At 37.7% G+C, this 18,062-nt stretch overlaps 1 protein-coding gene across 5 annotated transcripts in view; it reads right to left on the bottom strand.

Annotated features, from left to right (window-relative positions):
* Positions 1-18,062, bottom strand: part of SNTG1 (syntrophin gamma 1) — a 510,494-nt gene that overhangs the window by 203,564 nt on the left and 288,868 nt on the right. For all 5 annotated transcript variants that reach the window (XM_039525348.1, XM_039525349.1, XM_039525353.1 and 2 more), the window contains one exon: positions 769-825. In XM_039525348.1, the coding sequence (XP_039381282.1) occupies positions 769-825 (57 nt within the window). The remainder of the gene's footprint in view (positions 1-768; positions 826-18,062) is intronic.

Raw genomic sequence — 18,062 nt, 5'->3', positions numbered from 1 at the left:
ATGCATTAATTAAGGCTCTTTTGCATTCATATATAGTATATTTGATTTTCTCCACTGCTAACTTAAAGCTGAAGAGTGCTGTGTTTAGAAGAAAGATAAATATAATGCCATGTTACCTACAGTGTGATTCAAGGTTGAAGTAAGGTATTCAAAATGCTTAACTCTTTCCCTCTCTTTTAAGAAAGAGCCCACATAGGCCATTAATGTCCCTTAAATCTTCCTAAGGAATGGAGAAAATAAAGTTGCTCGATAACTTGCTGCTGTTGCCCCATCTATAGCAAAATACCCAATATGAAGAAACAATAACACTTCCAGTCTTATTAATGACTAAAAGTGAATTAATGTGATATTATTTGAAACAGACTTGATGATGAACTCATTAGCTGTTCCCTGTGCCTGCCACTGTAATTTAGCATTCATTAACAAGCACTTGAATTAAGAGTATTTTTGAACAAAAGAACAGTCTGGTGCAGTTGGATACCCATTTTCATTTTCATATAAAATCTTATTAGAGACCTTCCCCCACCCCCATCCTGAATCTTAAGGGGATGTGCCCTCCAGCCATTCCATTCCACCAGGCAATGTTTCTGCTGATTGCCTATTGTAACAGCAAATACATATTTTAACTAACCCTTTTAGAATTTGTTTGTGCTATTGTTTCATGTACTATGAAATACAATTTGCCTTCATTAAAATAAATTAACTAGAAGACAAAAACATGTTTTGTGTAACCTGTGGAAAAATAAACAAAAAACAAATGCATACTACCTTTATACTTAATCCAAATCCTCCTACAGTTTGTCTTCTAATTGTTACCGTTCTTTCCTGAAAAAGTTAAATCAAGTTCAGTTAGTTTTAATATTTCCTGCCACAATATTGACATTAACTCTTTAATGAATAGTTTACATCCCCCACATCATCTTGTCTTGTCATAATAAACCTGTCAATTCCAGAGTGAGAAAAATCCCAAGAAACTCAGGCTGCAGGTGAAACAAGAAGATCTGGAGAAAAAGTAGAGTTCTTGTCCCAGTCTAAAACTCATTTGTTCATTTTTTATGATACTGTTGAATGAACAGCAATGACTGAATTAATCTTGCCTGAGTAACAGGTGAATCAATATTTATAAGATAACATCAACATTTTCCCTGCTTTATGCTTTCTTAAAACTCAAGGTATAGAGCTGATATACTGCAGACTTATACATCAGTCTTGCTTATGTATATTTACAAAAAGACAAGTATGAAATATTTTGTAGGCTCTTCTGCCCATTTTCATTCTGGGATAACGTTTAATATTAGCTACTTTACATAATATTGACAATTATATTTCACTTGTACACATATACTATTCATAGAGATGCATATATATATATATATATATATATGTACACACAAATTTTGATGCCTTTACATCTATGGATGTATAAAATTCACAGCTGAAAAGCCACATCTAATTATAAATACATATATGGATATATATATACACACACAGACACAAATACAATATAATTATAACTACACATATGGATATATACACCCACACACATACCTGTATGTGTGTGGGTGTATATATCCATATGTGTAGTTATAATTATATTGTATTTGTGTGTGTGCGTGTGTATCTATTTGACATAAATATCGTATAAAATTAGAATACGTACACTGCAAACTGAATAGGTCTGCCAGTATCACTGCTTTCTGACTAATCTGTAGAACAAATAATCTGGCAATAGCCTAAACGAAGGGCCAGACTAAGGGCTGGTATCTGTGTCCATGCAAGGGTGTAAAGAGACATAAGGCAACCCTTCATGATGCAAGAGGGGAAGCAGGCTCTACAGAACTACTGCTTTTCCTCCTTCCCCACTGGTGGACAGATGAGGACAGGGAATGATGTGTGCGGTAAGGTCAACACAATGAAATCATTGAGAATTTGGACTTAGTAAATTCAGGGGAGAGGGGAAATACATATGCTTTGTACATTCCTTATTTGTGATCAAAGTGAATGATGTAAGTACAGAAAGAACTTTTAGTCATGGGCTAATCCACTGTAGTGGATGGGGAGATATAAGGGATGGACTGAACCCTGCATTTTAATACTTTACGTATAGCCAGAAGAACAGCTCTGTGTAAACTCAAAACTTGTCCCTCTCACCAACAGAAGTTGGTCCAACAAAAAGATATTACCTCACCCACCTTGTCTTTCTAATACTTGACACAGCAAGTTCTCATTTCCAACTTGTTAACATCGGTTAATCATAAAATCATAGAATCATAGAAGATTAGGGTTGAAAGAGACCTCAGGAGGTCATCTAGTCCAACCCCCTGCTCAAAGCAGGACCAACCCCAACTAAATCATCCTAGCTGGGGCTTTGTCAGCTCTGGGTAAAGGCTTTTTAATTTTGTTTACACTTTTTTATGTCCTGGTGATATATGCTAGATTGCAAGCCTGAAGACTACCCCTGTATTTAGTCACAAACAGGTACAACATAAACACACTTCAATACCCTTCCCTGTCAGTGAGACTTTCTCCTGGTTAAGTAGGACATCTAGGGATGAAGGAATAATTCACTATCCAAACCCATTAATTCTTTGGCCTCTCAACCAAGTTTGCCTTCTTGAGTGTCAATTAATTCTCAATAGGATGTAATTTTTATGGTGCCAATACACGTACACTAGGAACTGGGCTGAGACCACAAACTTACTTTATTTAGGCCAGAAACTGCTCTCATAAAAAGCCTTTGGACACCAAGATATTATAGTGATCGCTAATAAGGATAACATAGAAATAAAAACTAATCTGGGCTAGAACTCCTCATCTTTAACATTTCCCTTTGTGTGATCTGTTGGGCGATACTGCTCATCCAGTGAGATTACCCACATGTATGTCAGGTTATATCAACTGTGGCATCTCTTTCCTTTCCTATCTGTCACCAAAGAGTCATCAGATGATGAAGAACACAGTCTGTTTCTAGTTTTTTTAATGATGCAGTTATCACATGCACAGAGGCATAATTGAAAATCTCTTCTAAATGTTTTTATATAAAAGTGTACAAAGCCTAAAAGAAACATTATTTAATAAATTATGCTACAAAATAAATATATATATTAAAAATAAATTCACACCACTTGGTTCCGCTCCTCAACATTAAAATAAAAACTCTAGCCCATAAAACTGCCATTCATAAATGGAAATGGAGAGTAAGAGACCATTTGCTTATAATAAATGGAGGACGGAGTACATATAACTAGGGAAATCAAGAAATCTACCTCAGAAACCTGCTAATTTATAACATTGACCCATCAGAAATCTTTTCCGTTGTAGGAAGTTTGTTCTTAGTAAACTAGTGGTCTAAGGTAAATGGTGGCTCTATTCAGAATAATTTCTTAAGAGGCAGTATTTTGTATTATTTTAAATAGACTCTACTACACCTTTAAGAAGCCTAATAGAAAAACTATTCTCCAAAATATTTTTGACTCGTTTTGTCCACCTTCCTAGCTTTAAAATTAATAAAAGCTCGTTCTGGCTTCCTCATTATATAAGCTTGTGCAGGGTTATTAAAGCCACAAAGAAACCCAAACCAAACCAAACCAGGAAACACAAAACAGTATTTGGGGACTTGTTTGACCTCACACAGGCATCTGATAGGAAACTGGACATATTTTCTACTGAAGCCAGTCCTTAATGTTTAACAAGAGAAGAACACCTGTTTTCCAACACAGAGAGACAAAATTCTGTAAAAATAAATAAATGGAAGGGAAAGCAAAATTTATATAAAAAACAAATTTAAGATTTGGGGGCAGGCAAATGTCAAAAGATTTCAAGATGAGATTTGGTTTGACCAAGAATCTGAATATTTGAATTTTTTTTTTTAATCAGAAACCTATCCAAACCTCTTCAGCCTGCAAAACTGCGATAGGCATCTTTTGCAAATGCTTCCCACAACCCTCCAGAGCTTTAGAGGTGTGTGTAGACCAGCAGGGGAAAGAAAAATTCTTGCCCCTTTAAGGATTGTAAATCCCCACCCCTCCTTGTGTCTTGAGGAAATTGGCTCTGTGGCTGATAGGTTGGAGAGAAAGTGCAGCATAAGCTTATTGGATCCACTGCACCCAAAGGAGGCTAATATGCCTTTCCCCCTGCCCAAGTGCACTATTCTGCACTGAAATAGTGCAGGGGCCAGGTGTAGCGTGAGGATCAGGGGGCACGCCCCACCAGGTAGTATGGATTACAAAGGAAGGATGACCTCTACTGGATGAGTAATTGATGGATAGTTCCGAGATAAGCTATTTAATAAAGTTACAGCCTAGTTAAACCATATTCCCAGTGTTTTGTGTTTTTTCCAGAATTGTCTAGTACAAGAGGCTCTGTTATACCAATCAGACCAAGTGACTTGGCCTATCTCTGAAACTGACTGTTACAGATTTAGGACCAATGGACTAGAATGCTAAACTTTGGGAAAAGGACTAAATTCATTTAAGTTGTTAAGAACCCAATTCAGGTGGGATTCTTGAATGAACTTTTGTTTCAGGAAGTAGGCTTGGACTGCTCAGAGAGACAAGATGGGTGAGATAATATCTTTATTGGTCCAATAAATAATAAAATATCGGACCAATAAAAGATATTACCTCACCCACCTTCTCTCTAATATCCTGGGACTAACGCGGCTACAACGACACTTCAGAAACTTGTTATGGCAGACATGTTTTGAGTGCAATTAAGGTTTACTTGTTTGAAAAATGAAAATTATTTAAATCAGGAGAATTATTGGAAAATTTTGGATGTCAACAGCTAGTATTTTTCATGGACTGAGTAGTATAAAACCCAGAGTAACCCAAAAGAGGCTGGTTTTTTGCATTTGTTTTGATTTCTTTGTTTTGTGTAATGCTGTTTAGTTTTCTTTCTGGTTCTAACTTGCAATTTGTCCTGCACACTAAGCTTTCCAAAATAGAAGGTTATCATAATGTGTGGTTATTGAGCTACTAAAGCCTTAAGTTACATATGAATTTAAGAGTATAGACTTATTTTGTGCATGTCTCTCAGGGCTGACATTAAGGCTGACAAGATAACGATTAAGGACCAGATCCTCCAGTAGCATAAACAGGAGTGCTTCATAGAAGTGATTCTAGTCCTAAGGGAGAAAGCAAAAGTATCAAAGGAGTATGTAGGCCCACAGTAAAATGTAAGTAAGTGGAGAATGAGAAAGAGGAAACTGTAGTAGAAATTCACACATACCCTCCCCCAATTAAATGAATGCTATTTACAAGTAATTTAGAGTGAATGCATATAATGGCCTACACTGTGTGCTACATGCAGTAATTGCTGGGCACAACAGAGTAGGGAGGCTGCAAAGGAGTGGCTTGTGGTTTCCCTATTCTCGGGCTGGTTCTACATTGGAGGCTGTTCTATATTATACCCACTGCCTGCCTCTCTCAGATAGCTATCATTTAGTGAAGAACAGCCAGAATGCAGTATCCAAGGCAACAAGAGGAATTTGTGAGCAAGATAAAGATTGCAGAAAACATGAGAAAGGAGCTCATGTTTATCCATAAGTCAGAGACTAGAAACATATAATGTTGAAGCAAGAAACATTATAATTTTTAGTTTACTCAGATTAATGTGTCAAGGAAGTTTCACAGGTCTAGGAAAACCTATGAGAGCTAAGTTGGATATCTGAACAATATTGTTTGTAAACTTGTAGAACTGAGTTTACCCATGAAAAGGAGACTCCGTCACAACAAGCGTAAGAGAGTCACATGTTGTTTAAATGTCCACCTGTGAAGCAATGTCCTAGCAACCTAAGATTTTCAAAAGCGATTAGTGGTTTTGGGTAACCAGACTGAGACACTTTAATGCAGCCTGATGTTTAGAAAGTACTGACCACCAACCCTCTAAAAACTTAGTTCCCTTTAAGGTGTCTCATGACGGGCACCCAAAAATTGAGACAGCAGCACCAAATTACCAGTCACTTTTGAAAATACTGTCCACACAGCTTATTGAAACTGAGTTATTATTTTATGAGAGTAGTATTTAAGGGCTCTAATTAGGACCAGGGACCCAGAGTGCAAGGTATTGTACAAACAAGAATGCCTATAGTCTAGGTTTATGAAAAGATGCAACACATGAATAAAACAGACAAGCCAGAGTGGGAAGTGAAATGAGCACACAAGGTAAATATAAAAAGATTATTATATTTTGCATGGCAGAGAGTCTCAGTTGGCCACTTACTTACAGATGTTAAAAAAATTGAATATTGGGTAACTGAAGTGTGGAATATTGAAACACTGAAATGAAATATATATACACACATACATACACACACATACTAATGATCACATTTACCATTAGTTAATAAAATAAATTATTAAAGCGTCTCTTGTTCTCTAATATTAATAATTATGTATGTACTTTGATATAAGAGAATGCACATGCATCTGTAACTGATGTGGGGAACAAACTCTGGAAGAAGAATTAAGACAGCAGTTAGCTGGTTCTCAATAGTAATTACGGTATTAATTAGTAACATTTTCTGGGTATTAAACTCCTGAAAGGGTGAGCCAGTAAATCTAGTGTATTCTGTTAATTTTCCTACAAGGTACTGTTTGAATTTCACTTGGACAAGAACCACAATATTCCAGAGCTCTTTATATAACTGATGCTCCAATTCTCCCTGCTACATCTTTAATGTTAAGACAGAAAAAGTGCTGCTTTCAAATTGGGACTGATTATGGTGGAAATGTTATTCTCCCTACATGATTGAGTTTTTTCAATACACACTTTAAAGTGTTATTTCCCTTACGTTCACTACGAACATGAGGGGTAGCTTCATAGTGAATGGGTGTAGATGTGGAAGGGTGGTGAATAAGAGTGCATGGAAGAGAAGGAAAAAACAAGTATGTGAGAAAAGGATACTGGATTAGAAGAAGAAAAAAATGAGTTCATGGCAACGATACAGAAAAAGATAACTAAAAAGAAGAAAAAGTATACCATACATACTGTAAGAATACAACAAAACAAATATAATGGACCTGTTGGCAACAGTGGCAGAGACAAAGCTGTATTGACATTTGAAGTTAAAATCCTCTGTGTTCATACTTCAGTGGATTTATTGCCTATCATTATAGCACTACAATTTTACACAAGAACTGAATGTTCATGTTGTTTGTTTAGTGAAATATTTACTAGATGAATGTTCTCATTTTGAATTTTTGTCCTGTTTTTGCTTGCATGTATTTGGATTCCTCGACATGAAGAACCACTGTACCCATAAACTCTAAACTTTGCAATTACTCTGAGAACATCTTAGGCACAAGCCACTTGTGACATTTTTAAATTAAATACATAATTATACTATTGAATTATGACCGCGGCCAAGAGCAGTGCTCAAATCTGCCAACTACTTCCATTTTGTGATGCTGCCAGTTTGCCTCATCATTTCTGCTCAACTCGCACACCATGAAGGCAGGCTAAGTGGCAAGGGTATGAGAGTGGACTATGGGAGACAGATGGCCCCCATTATGCCAGTGGAGACTTGGGCATAGTGGAGCTCCCAGCTCCTCCACACTTACATTGAGTAAGGAGAGTGATTGGCCTAGACTACTATGTGCTGTATAACTAGTGCAAATTGGCCAGAGTGGACCTCATCCTTCAACCCTCGCTTGTTCTCACATCAAAAAATAATTTCCATTACTACAGCATAGGCCCTTAGATAGAATTGCTCATCTCAGTTTCTCAGAGTTCCTTTAAAAGGCACACATCACTCCAGTGCTGTCAATCCAGTTTCTTTCACAAACAGTACACGTGTTTAGTATTTCAAAAACAAAAAAAACACAGAACCACTCTGCCCCTGAATACCTGATGCTCACTGAGAAAGCTCTTCATGCACTATACTAATTAATGATGCTTTGGCTTTTGAGGAGTTTTGTGTTGCTTTTTGTCATTAGACTTTCTAATAAAAGAAAAGACCCGATTTCTATAAGAAGCGGCAGGCTATTTTGATCTTTCAAATTTGGCCTAGTAAATGGCAGTTCCAATACATTGTTATAATGAGTCACATTTTTCAATAGATGCAGAGAAATAGAGGGGATTGGATTGTCTCTAGATAATAGTTGTTTAGATCAGTCAGATCTGTGTCATTCGTTAAAAGCTGTCCAAGCTGTAAGTAAACCAAAGTCACCACAATCCGATGGCTTTTTGGTGGCTTTTGTGAAAAGAGTTGGTAGTCTCAGTCCTCTTCCTAGATGACCAATACCCACATTACAAAAATCACCCACACAATTGGCATCTTTGTTGCCAGTTTCAGTAGAAAAACCAAGATGAACTATCTTTTCGTTCAGGGTTAAGGAAGCTTTCACTGGCAGTGTCCAAGCTGTATTATTCTTCAGAACTAAGGTAATTGTAAGAAAATATGTTCAAAAATTGAATAAATTTGCTTCACTTGTGTTTACCCTTCTCTAATGTTTACTTTTTACCATTCTTATAATTGAATTTGACTTGAATTTGAATATCTGTTGCCCGATCTTTAGATCATGTATTAATTATAGTGATTATTTAAGAATCCTCAGTTATCACTTTGAGGGTTGACATGTTCTTGCACCACAATCAGGTCCAGTATTATTCAAATTATTATATAGTTGGGAACCCCCGATGTGCACAGTTGCAACACTCACATTATAGGAACTATTTTATATTTACCAATATAGTTTATTAATACATTTAGCACAGTCACAAACACCCCAGTTCAGTAAGGTAAATAGAGATACTATTGAATGTACATCTGCACATCCATATAATCACATCATCTCCTGTAGAACAACCTGAAGCCATTATCTTCCTCATCATCATCACCATCACCAGTGGCCATCATTCTGGCACCTCCCAAGGACTACATCTCTCTCTCCTACCACACCCAGGCTGAGATGCCACATTTATAATACATTACGCTGATGCCGGTATGTTCGATGCATATTCAATAGGGGATTTCCCCCCTTTTTCCTTATCTGTATTTCCTCACCTTACTAATGTTGGAGTGTCTTTTTCCTATAGGTTAGTATATCAGTGATCTCAGCTTATTATCATATACGTCCATTCATTACCATGGCTCTTTTGTGGTTAGGTATCACATTTGTTATTTCTGTCCTAACTGGTTATTTCAGTTCTTTCCAAGTTCCAAGTTGTGGTGTATCTGTTAAGTTTAAAAGGGTATGAACTTAGGAAAGGCCCAATGACAATCTGCTTTAATACCTCTTCTATGTTAAAGGTTGCAGCCATATATAGACCTTATGCTTTAGCTCATCACCATCTATCCAGGTGAATGGTCCCAAACAAATGTATGCTAACTTTGCCTTACTTCAACATACAGAATGTAGCCAGCAGGTCCCTTGTGTTACAGCCAAAATATATTCTAATATAAACCTATTATAATAAAACAAATAATCAAACCCGTAAGAAAAGATATATAGGCAGGCAAGCCGGCTAGACATAGATGTATCTCATGTACCTATTATGTACATCAATTCGTTGCCAGGACTCACGTAGCTGTGGTCAGAACTTCACTTTAAACACTATTTTCAGCTCCCCAAATACTTGGGGTTTTCCGTTGGGCCGTTTATCTGTGCAAAGTTTATCTGTTCAAAGTTCATAGGCTAACTTGCTGAAGATAACGTCTTACAGGATACAGGCCTGAAGGTTTCTTGTATTACTGCTGAATATAATGCAAAGCAGAATATAATGCAAAGACAAACTAGCCCACTGGGCTACATATATATGGAAAACTAATTTTTAAGCTTCCACACTCGAATACTCATGAAAAACAAATTAAAATTCACTTTTAGCAAGTGTCCAAAACTAAAATGTATACTTGAAGAAAGGGGAAAAGTACCATATGATTTATCTGACTAGTCACAACTAAGCAACATTCTGAATTTTCAATTTAAAGTAACAAATAGCATAAATTATTTTTAAACAAATATCTTCAAGAAAGAGTGATGTTTGTGGAGACTCTACAAACAAAAAGAATTAAAATTATTCAAGTAAATTATCTGTAATTTGTTCATCTCTATTCTAAAAAATCATACAGCCCTTGTCTATGAAGCTATCAATCTGCTTGTTTTCACAAGTGGCAAAGTGAAAATAAGAAAAAAATAAATATAGATTTGTGATGGTATTTGCTTATTCTGACGAGAAAAAGTCATGACTGATGCTTATGACTGGGAATCAGGAGATCTGGTTTATAGTAATTGCAACAGCCTTCCCTTTCTGACAACATTGTAAAAAGCTACTCTTTGGTACCTCAGATTTTTCATCTATTAAATGGAGTAAATACTCCTTTTAAATCTGTTTGTAAAGCTCAAACCGAAATGATGGATGGGCAGTGCTATAATACTCCAAGGTATTGTTGTTCTGTGCATTTCCAAAAGTGTGTCTTAATACCAGAATTATGTTGAATGTTAATGACTATTAACTAACTACACATTGTCCCTATGAATCTAGCCAAAAGATCCTTAATCACAGAATGCTGCAAAAATGTACCTACAGGTATTAAATTATAGCTTACTATGCAACAACACAGAATTAGATCAGTCAAACTGAATCAGTCACCTGTGCCTCATTATTGTGAAAAGAATTTGAATTCTGGTGAGATTTGAACAGATGCCCTTTGAATTTTAAAGCAATAACTCTGCCACTAAATCTAAGAAAATCACCAACAGCCATCAGTTATACTTGCTGTGATAATTTAACAATTAGAATAAGTCCAAGAAGTACAATTTCAGACTACCCTAGGACTTTTCAGTGCACCCCTGAACTTCAGAAAAGCACTACAGAATACCAGTAATCAATGTCTTGTGTTGAGGAATTATAGCAATAGTTTGTCAGCCTGAACACACTATTTTCATAGCAGTCTTACAGAAAAAGAAGAAATGCTTTGAAACATCCATGGTTTTAGAGTACTCGGTTTTCATATTGTTGATTTTCTGGACTGGCATGGTGATCCACTTCAGAAAAAAAAACTCTTTCAGGGTAAGAATTAATAACTCAACAACATTTATTACAGAAGCAACAAGAATGATGCTACAGAACTTGGTGGCTCCTCATCTTGGTGAATTAGTGTTTTTCATAAAGTACTGTTGTTGTAGGATGCCACCATCAAACACACCTTCTTGTGGCCCAGGAAACGTGTTGTCCTCTACTCCCTCTTGGTTCTCTTAATCATTTATTCAGACCTGAGCACTTCAAACAGATACCCCTTTTGTGGGACATATGATTTGTTAACTCTTTTAGAGTACAAAATGTAGCCTCTCTTTAGCCCCTGAAGTCAAAGCCTTTATGGGCTGTGTATAAGCGTTCAGGTAGGATTCCATTCTGACTTTCAGGAGTCCCCAGCCCTTCCCTTGGAGCTGGGTTGTACTTCAGGCCAGATACAGACCTCAGCTAGCTTCTCCCCATGCTGGCTCAGTTTCCCACATATATTTTGCCCTCCTTCTCAGGACTTGTCACAGTTGACTGGGAGAGAGTGGAGCCTTGCCCCACCCTGTGTTAATCCTGGGCTCTAAAGGGACAGTAACAGGGTTTCTCCCTCAAACACTAAATAATTTTCCAGGACTACTTCCTCTTTACCAGTATGTGCCTCTGTCATTTCCTAGGCTTTTGCATACATCAGAACTCCCCAAACTTTAAAGGACCAAGTCATGAAATAAGGGTTGGCTCTGCCATCCTTAATGAGAACAGACCACCCCTGTTACAACTATGTTTTATAGTTCTTTAATTTGAATTTAAAATGTGCTACTGAAGTGCTGGGATGTTATGAATTTTCAGCTGCTTAACTTAACCATTTTGGTCTTGGAATTCTAAAAATTCTAAATCCTACTTCTCTGGATGAGCCTAATGCACAGCCATGATTTATAACAAATACCAACAGTTTCAAGGGGTTTTACATTTTTTATTTTCCCCCTTGACCCTCAATTTATCCACTCTCAGTACAGGCATCTTACAGAATCATAGAAATGTAGAACTGGAAAGGATCTTGATAGGTTATTATAGTGGTTCCTCACTCTCAAGTTCCTCACTCTCATTGCATCAGGCAACAGTAATTGGGCTCAGGCCTTCTTGGCTGGGGCCAAGCAACAAGCAGTCTATAGCCTGCAGCCTCCTGGCTGGGGCAAACAACATTTAACAGTCGGGAGTTCTGGCCTCCGGGCAGGGCAGAGCAATAAGCCATCTTTAGCCTAGAGCCTGCTGGCTAAGGCAGACAGGAATCAACAGTCAAAAGCCCACAGCCTCCTGGGTGGAGAAAACAACAATCAAGGCAGAGACCTTTAGGCCTAGAGTGAGTGTGTGTGTTGCCAATCTCCAGAGGTGGGGAAGTGGAAAAAGGGATGGGGGCACCTGGGCCCACCCTACTCCACTGGGTCCCAGCCTAGGATTTTGTTAGTGGCAGGGGGGTCCCCACTGAGTTGGTGGGGAAACCAAAATCTGCTGCCTCGCTTCCCAGCAGCACAAGTCTGGTTCCCTTGGGTTTCTTCCTACCCCACTTAGTTGGAGTTGCTCTGTTAAGCTGGGGCTCTGTCTCACCATGTTGCATCTGGTTGGCTGCCACTTCTGGGGGTTCTTTGTCTCTTCACTCAGTAGGGCACTAGTCTGCTCAGCTGCTGGTCCAGAGTCCCACAGAAGTCTCGGCTCCCTACAAGAGACATCTGCCTCTTCCCCTGGTGCAACCTCAACTGAGCTGCAGAGCCTCCCTGTATACTTCAGTACTTCTGGTGAGGGGGTGGGGTGCAGAGAGTTTGGCTCCATGCACCGGGGGGGAGTAGTGGTCCCTCAGTCTCAAAGTCCAAAGAGAGACCACTCTGTCTCACTACAGTTATCTAGTCCAGTTCCCCGCAATGAGGGATATTAGAAGTATTATCTAGACCATCCCTGAGAGGTGTTTGTCTAACCTGTTCTTGAAAACCTCCAATGTTGGAGATCGCACAACTTCCCTGGGTAATTTCTTTCAGTGCTTAATTACCATTATAGTCAGGAAGTTATTTCTAATGTCCAACCTAAATCTCCTTTGCTGCAGTTTAAGCCCATTACTTCTTGTTCTATACTCAGCGGTTAAGGAGAACAATTTATCACAATGTATCTTAGAGCAGACTATCCATCTGCCTAGCTGAATAGATTGGACTTAAGGGCTGATCTTAAGAGACCTGGGTCTTTTACCACCTGTGCAATATTTTGCCCCTCCCCCACTTTTTTTTGAACAGCAAGTAGACAGTCTCTTGCAAGTTTAAGTTCATTGTCATTCTAGCAATCTGCCAACAAAGAATTTTTAGGGGAAAAAGAAGATTCCTCTATTTCTATATCTGACACAACTGAGAGTTTGTTTGTTTTATATTGCTTAGTTTTTATTTGGTTGGTTTTTTTAATAAAAAGGAGTAACTATCCCGATTCTTACTCAGCCACTGTCTTCAGCAGTCATGGAAGTTTCTACCAATTGCAAGTACTTCTCTTTATTTTTAAAATTGCAATACTATTCCACATCATAAATTGACATTCTGTGATAGTCCAGTACTGTGAAAAGCATTTTTTTCTGGATGTATCTTACCTAATACTCATCAATCTTAATTTTATATTTTTCTCACCATAAATAACCACGAGTACCACTAGCAAAATCTATTGGCTAGGAGAGTCAGTTAAATTAGTGGAGCTACCTCTCTCTGCCCTTTGAGTTTCACAAAACTTTCTTACCTAACAGTAATAGATTTAGTACAAGGTGCTACAGAAAGGGAAAACTCTTCTTGAAAGATTAGCATTACTTTATTCCCATTCAGTTGATTTTTAAAAATTATTTTTATGTTTTAGCCACGTATTCAAAACCTTATACAATAAAAGAAGGAAACAGGTTCATTCATATCTCCTTAGCACTAGGAAATTAAAACCTCTTCTGCAAAAAAGGTTAAGTGGACTTAATTAAGGCCTTCATTCTAATAGCTACTCACTCATATGAAATAGTACCTCAAGCTAGCCCCATTGATTTCTATGGCACTATTCCTGGAGAACCAAGTTCAGGAAATCACTTAAACACCTGCTGAAGTTTGTCTCTATTCAGGAAGGCATGTAAACATATTCTTCAATTTAAAGTTAAGAGTGTTCCTAAATAAGAAAGTTGTTGAGATGGGACCAAAGGAAGGTATTATTCCATTTGTAAGGGTAGCATAATCTGATCCTAATATGCATTTTAAAATTAATTTTAAAGATGCACTCATAAAGGATAAAAATGATTGCTACTATGTCGACTGGTTTGTAAAGTTTAATTGTATTATTGTTCTTCACTTACAATAAATATTTTTTCCTTTATAGTACATTTTATAAATGATTCAGTATTGGAAACAGATCAGAACACACCCATTTATAGTACCTATGTTTTTTTAAAAAGGCTTAGATCATTCATATTAACTACAATGACATGCAAAGAACACCCTAACACTCATCAAGAACTAAACAAAACTAAAAAATCTGACAAGTAAAAGAAGAGGAGCCCCAAGGGACCAGTTTAATCAGCTTAGACAACTAGAGCACATGATTCAAGATGATTAAAATGGCCTATGACAAAAGGATAGTTAACAGTCTGTGAAACGTCTATCATCCTTAGTTAGAATGAACCTATTGATTTAGTACCTTGTCTTAATCCCAGACAAAATCAGGGTAAAGGGCTCAAAAATGTCTAGCCCCACAGTGGCACTGCCAAGAGAATAGAAAATCCTCATCACCACATTGATATATAGCACATGCATATTGATATAAACTATGCAATTAATCTGGGGCAGGATAATCAATTAAGCAAATCATTTGCTAACTTTTACAATAATCTTCTGAAAAGACAGAAGACAACAATTGTAAGGGAAAGCTTCCATGTTTAATGAAAAATATTAAATATGCATGCCATGAAGTTATTTAAAATGCCAAGTTCAGCATACGTAATAGATGTCACAGCATATTAATTAAAGTCATTTTGGAAGTGATAAAATCTTTTAATAAATACACCCAGAACTGTCCCGGTGAAGTGGCAGTGCTGCAATGTGGTGCTATTAAGGGAACAACCAAGGCCTGAGTTTGAACTTATGCTCCCTTCTGCCTGGGTTTACGAAGACTCAATGTGCTGCTGAGGGTAGTCTATGAAATGGAAGGTGCAGCCACAGATTGTATACAGCACTCCATGGTTGATGAAAGTGACAGCCACACTCCCCATATAGTACACAAAGTAACATCGGCAAACAGTGATGTACACACTTCATTCATACAGGACTGAACAGCCAAAAGCTGAAATCACACTCTGCATGCAAATAACCAAGTCATATCCTTTCAGTGCATATAGGGAAGCCTATTTATTTACTCATATTGAGATCTTTAAAGAAGTGAAGGTGATTAAGCCACCCCTCTTTCCATTAATCTGTTCACCATATGCCTCTCAATAGTTCAACCACAGACTTTTTTGTCTCAGAGGGTGGGTAGAGAGAGGAGAGTAATTTACTTTGGGGAGAGATCCAGGAGAGTTATTTTAGTACTGATGACATTTTGTTGGCTGATTTTTAGTATATTGTTATTGTCACAGGGTGTCATGGTTCAGGAAGATGGGGCTCCAATCCAGACCAGTTAGGGATTGTGTCACTGACTGGACTGTAACTGCAGGTGCCTCACAATGTTTGGCTATTGTAGCTCCAAATATGGGCCACTTACAACCAGCCTATCAGCATGCAGGTCAAACCTTGAATGTCTTCTTGTCTGAAAAGCCTTTTCTAACTTTGACAAAATGTTTGTGCTGTGTACAGATGCATCAGACACTGGTTTAGGGGCAGTACTAATGCACTCAGGGGAGAACAAGAAGAAATGCCCCATTGTTTCCTGAAGGAAGAAACTGATACCCACCGAGCTGAATTATTCTTTCATAGTGAAAGAATGTTGTCATTGTGTGGGCAGTCAAGCAGTTACAGCCCTATCTTTTTAGCAGAAAACTCACTAAAACTAACTGACCATTCCCCAGTAGTCAGGCTACACAAAACTAATGGCTCCAGTTCTAAGCTACTATGGTGGAGCACCATACTCTAAGAATATGATATGGAAATTATACATGTAAAAGGGAAAATAAAATATGTTAGCAATTTCCCTGTCTGGCTAACCTTCCTGCAGCTTTGTAATGGAGGAGGTGTGACTGAAAGCACCCTACACAAGGGTGCCTCTATATCAATTGATGGCACACCCACATCTTGAATACTGTGTGCAGATCTGGTTGCCACATCTCAAAAAATATATATTGGAATTGGAAAAGGTACAGGAAAGGGCAACAAAAAGATTAGGGGTATGGAAAGTTTCCATATGAGGAAAGATTAATAAGACTGGAAAAGACAGCTGCACCTTTGGGAGAGATCATGACCAAGGAGAAGGTCAGTCACCATCTTGCTGGAAGGCTGTGGGGAGAAAGGCCATCTTGAACAAAGCCTTAAACCAATACTTGCTAGATTAAGTTCTAGACTGCTAGATTAATATTTTCATTTTATTTGCTGCTACCATTTCTAACCTTCTCTATTATAGTTTAATTCATGTAAAATCCTATCTTCTTTTGGTAATAAACTTGTTTTATTTTTAATCTAAGTCAATCTAGTGCTGTGTTTAAACTGAACTGTTTGGTAAATCCAGTTTATGTAATAAACTGTTGAATATTTACTCCTTAAAGGGGCAATGAGCCTTAATGTCTGAACTGTCCAGGAGAGGGCTACTTATTGCAGAACACAGATTTTTGGGAAAACTGGGGGCTGGGAGTGTGTTGAGGTCACCCTGCAAGTAATCACCCAGGCTGGTGGAAACTAGAGTGAAGTGGTGGATTGTAGACAGGCTGCTAGAGTCAGAACTGCTAAATCAGCGCTGTCTAGCACACAGACACGCCGGGAGTGACCTGCATGCTGGTAGGTCTACTGGGAGCAGCCCAGGTTGGGAGCCACAACAGCAAAGCACTGTAATGCACACAAGGTTACGGGGCAGGTGGTAACACAACCCCTTGCTGGTCTGGATTGCACCCAGTGTGACAGTTATTACAATTTTATTTAAAGATACTATAAAATATAGGGGCACAACAGCAATGATTCTTTATTAATTAATACATACAGCAGTCCTAGAAAATTGACAGATACAGACACTGTGTAGTTCTCTCTCACACGTTGTTACATGAAATCTTGTGATAGCTTCACTTAGTGGAATGGGAGAAGAAAGCATTTATAATTGTTGGGAGTAAATCTAAAAAAAACCCTCTTAATATATAATTATAGTCTGTATGGAAAAGTCAATAGAAATGAATAGTAACTGGGTTTCATGAGTTCTGGATCCATCTTCTAAAATGTAATAAAAATATATATCCCAGGTAGAGAAGTCTGTCAGATAGAGAATAATATCCTTACTTTACGTTTTTGAACTAACAAATTCTATAGGTCTCTAAAGTAATTTCTATAACATATCATTAAACTATAGAACCACATTGGTTCATGCCTATTAAACTCAAATTGCCATTTAAATGAGAGTACTTCTGTACTTTTAAATGAGACTAATTCTGGCATTTCTATCCCCCAACAACAAACCGAGGAAACTAAAACTATGGTAACACATCATACATAGATGACTCAACGATTACAATATTGAACAGGAGTTAATGACTCCTAAAATAATACACTGCTCTAGTTGAACTCAAAGTGATAGCCACTGCATGGACACTGAACTTAAAGAAAGTCCAGAGTCATGGTAATATATTATGCAACCAATAGCAGCAGAGGGCATCATTCATGGATCTGGATCCTGATCCATCAAAGCACCTAGCAACATGCATAATTTTTAGAATGTGATTAGTCCATTGACTTTAAAGCAGCTACTCACATATGTAATTGCTCTCAAGGATCTGGATCATGTAGCACCACAAGGAAAAACATTAGCCATATCATTTATATGTTATCCAGTGGTCCCAAAATATGACAGTCTCAGCATTCAAACAATACCCCATACTGAGTAGTGAAGGGCACACCTTACAGCTACCTATGGCAGCTTCT

The sequence above is a fragment of the Mauremys reevesii genome, linkage group 2 (genome assembly GCF_016161935.1).
Source record: "Mauremys reevesii isolate NIE-2019 linkage group 2, ASM1616193v1, whole genome shotgun sequence".
Lineage (NCBI taxonomy): Eukaryota > Metazoa > Chordata > Testudines > Geoemydidae > Mauremys > Mauremys reevesii.
The sequence above is the reverse complement of the archived record's forward strand: the minus strand, read 5'-3'. Positions and strand labels throughout refer to the sequence as shown.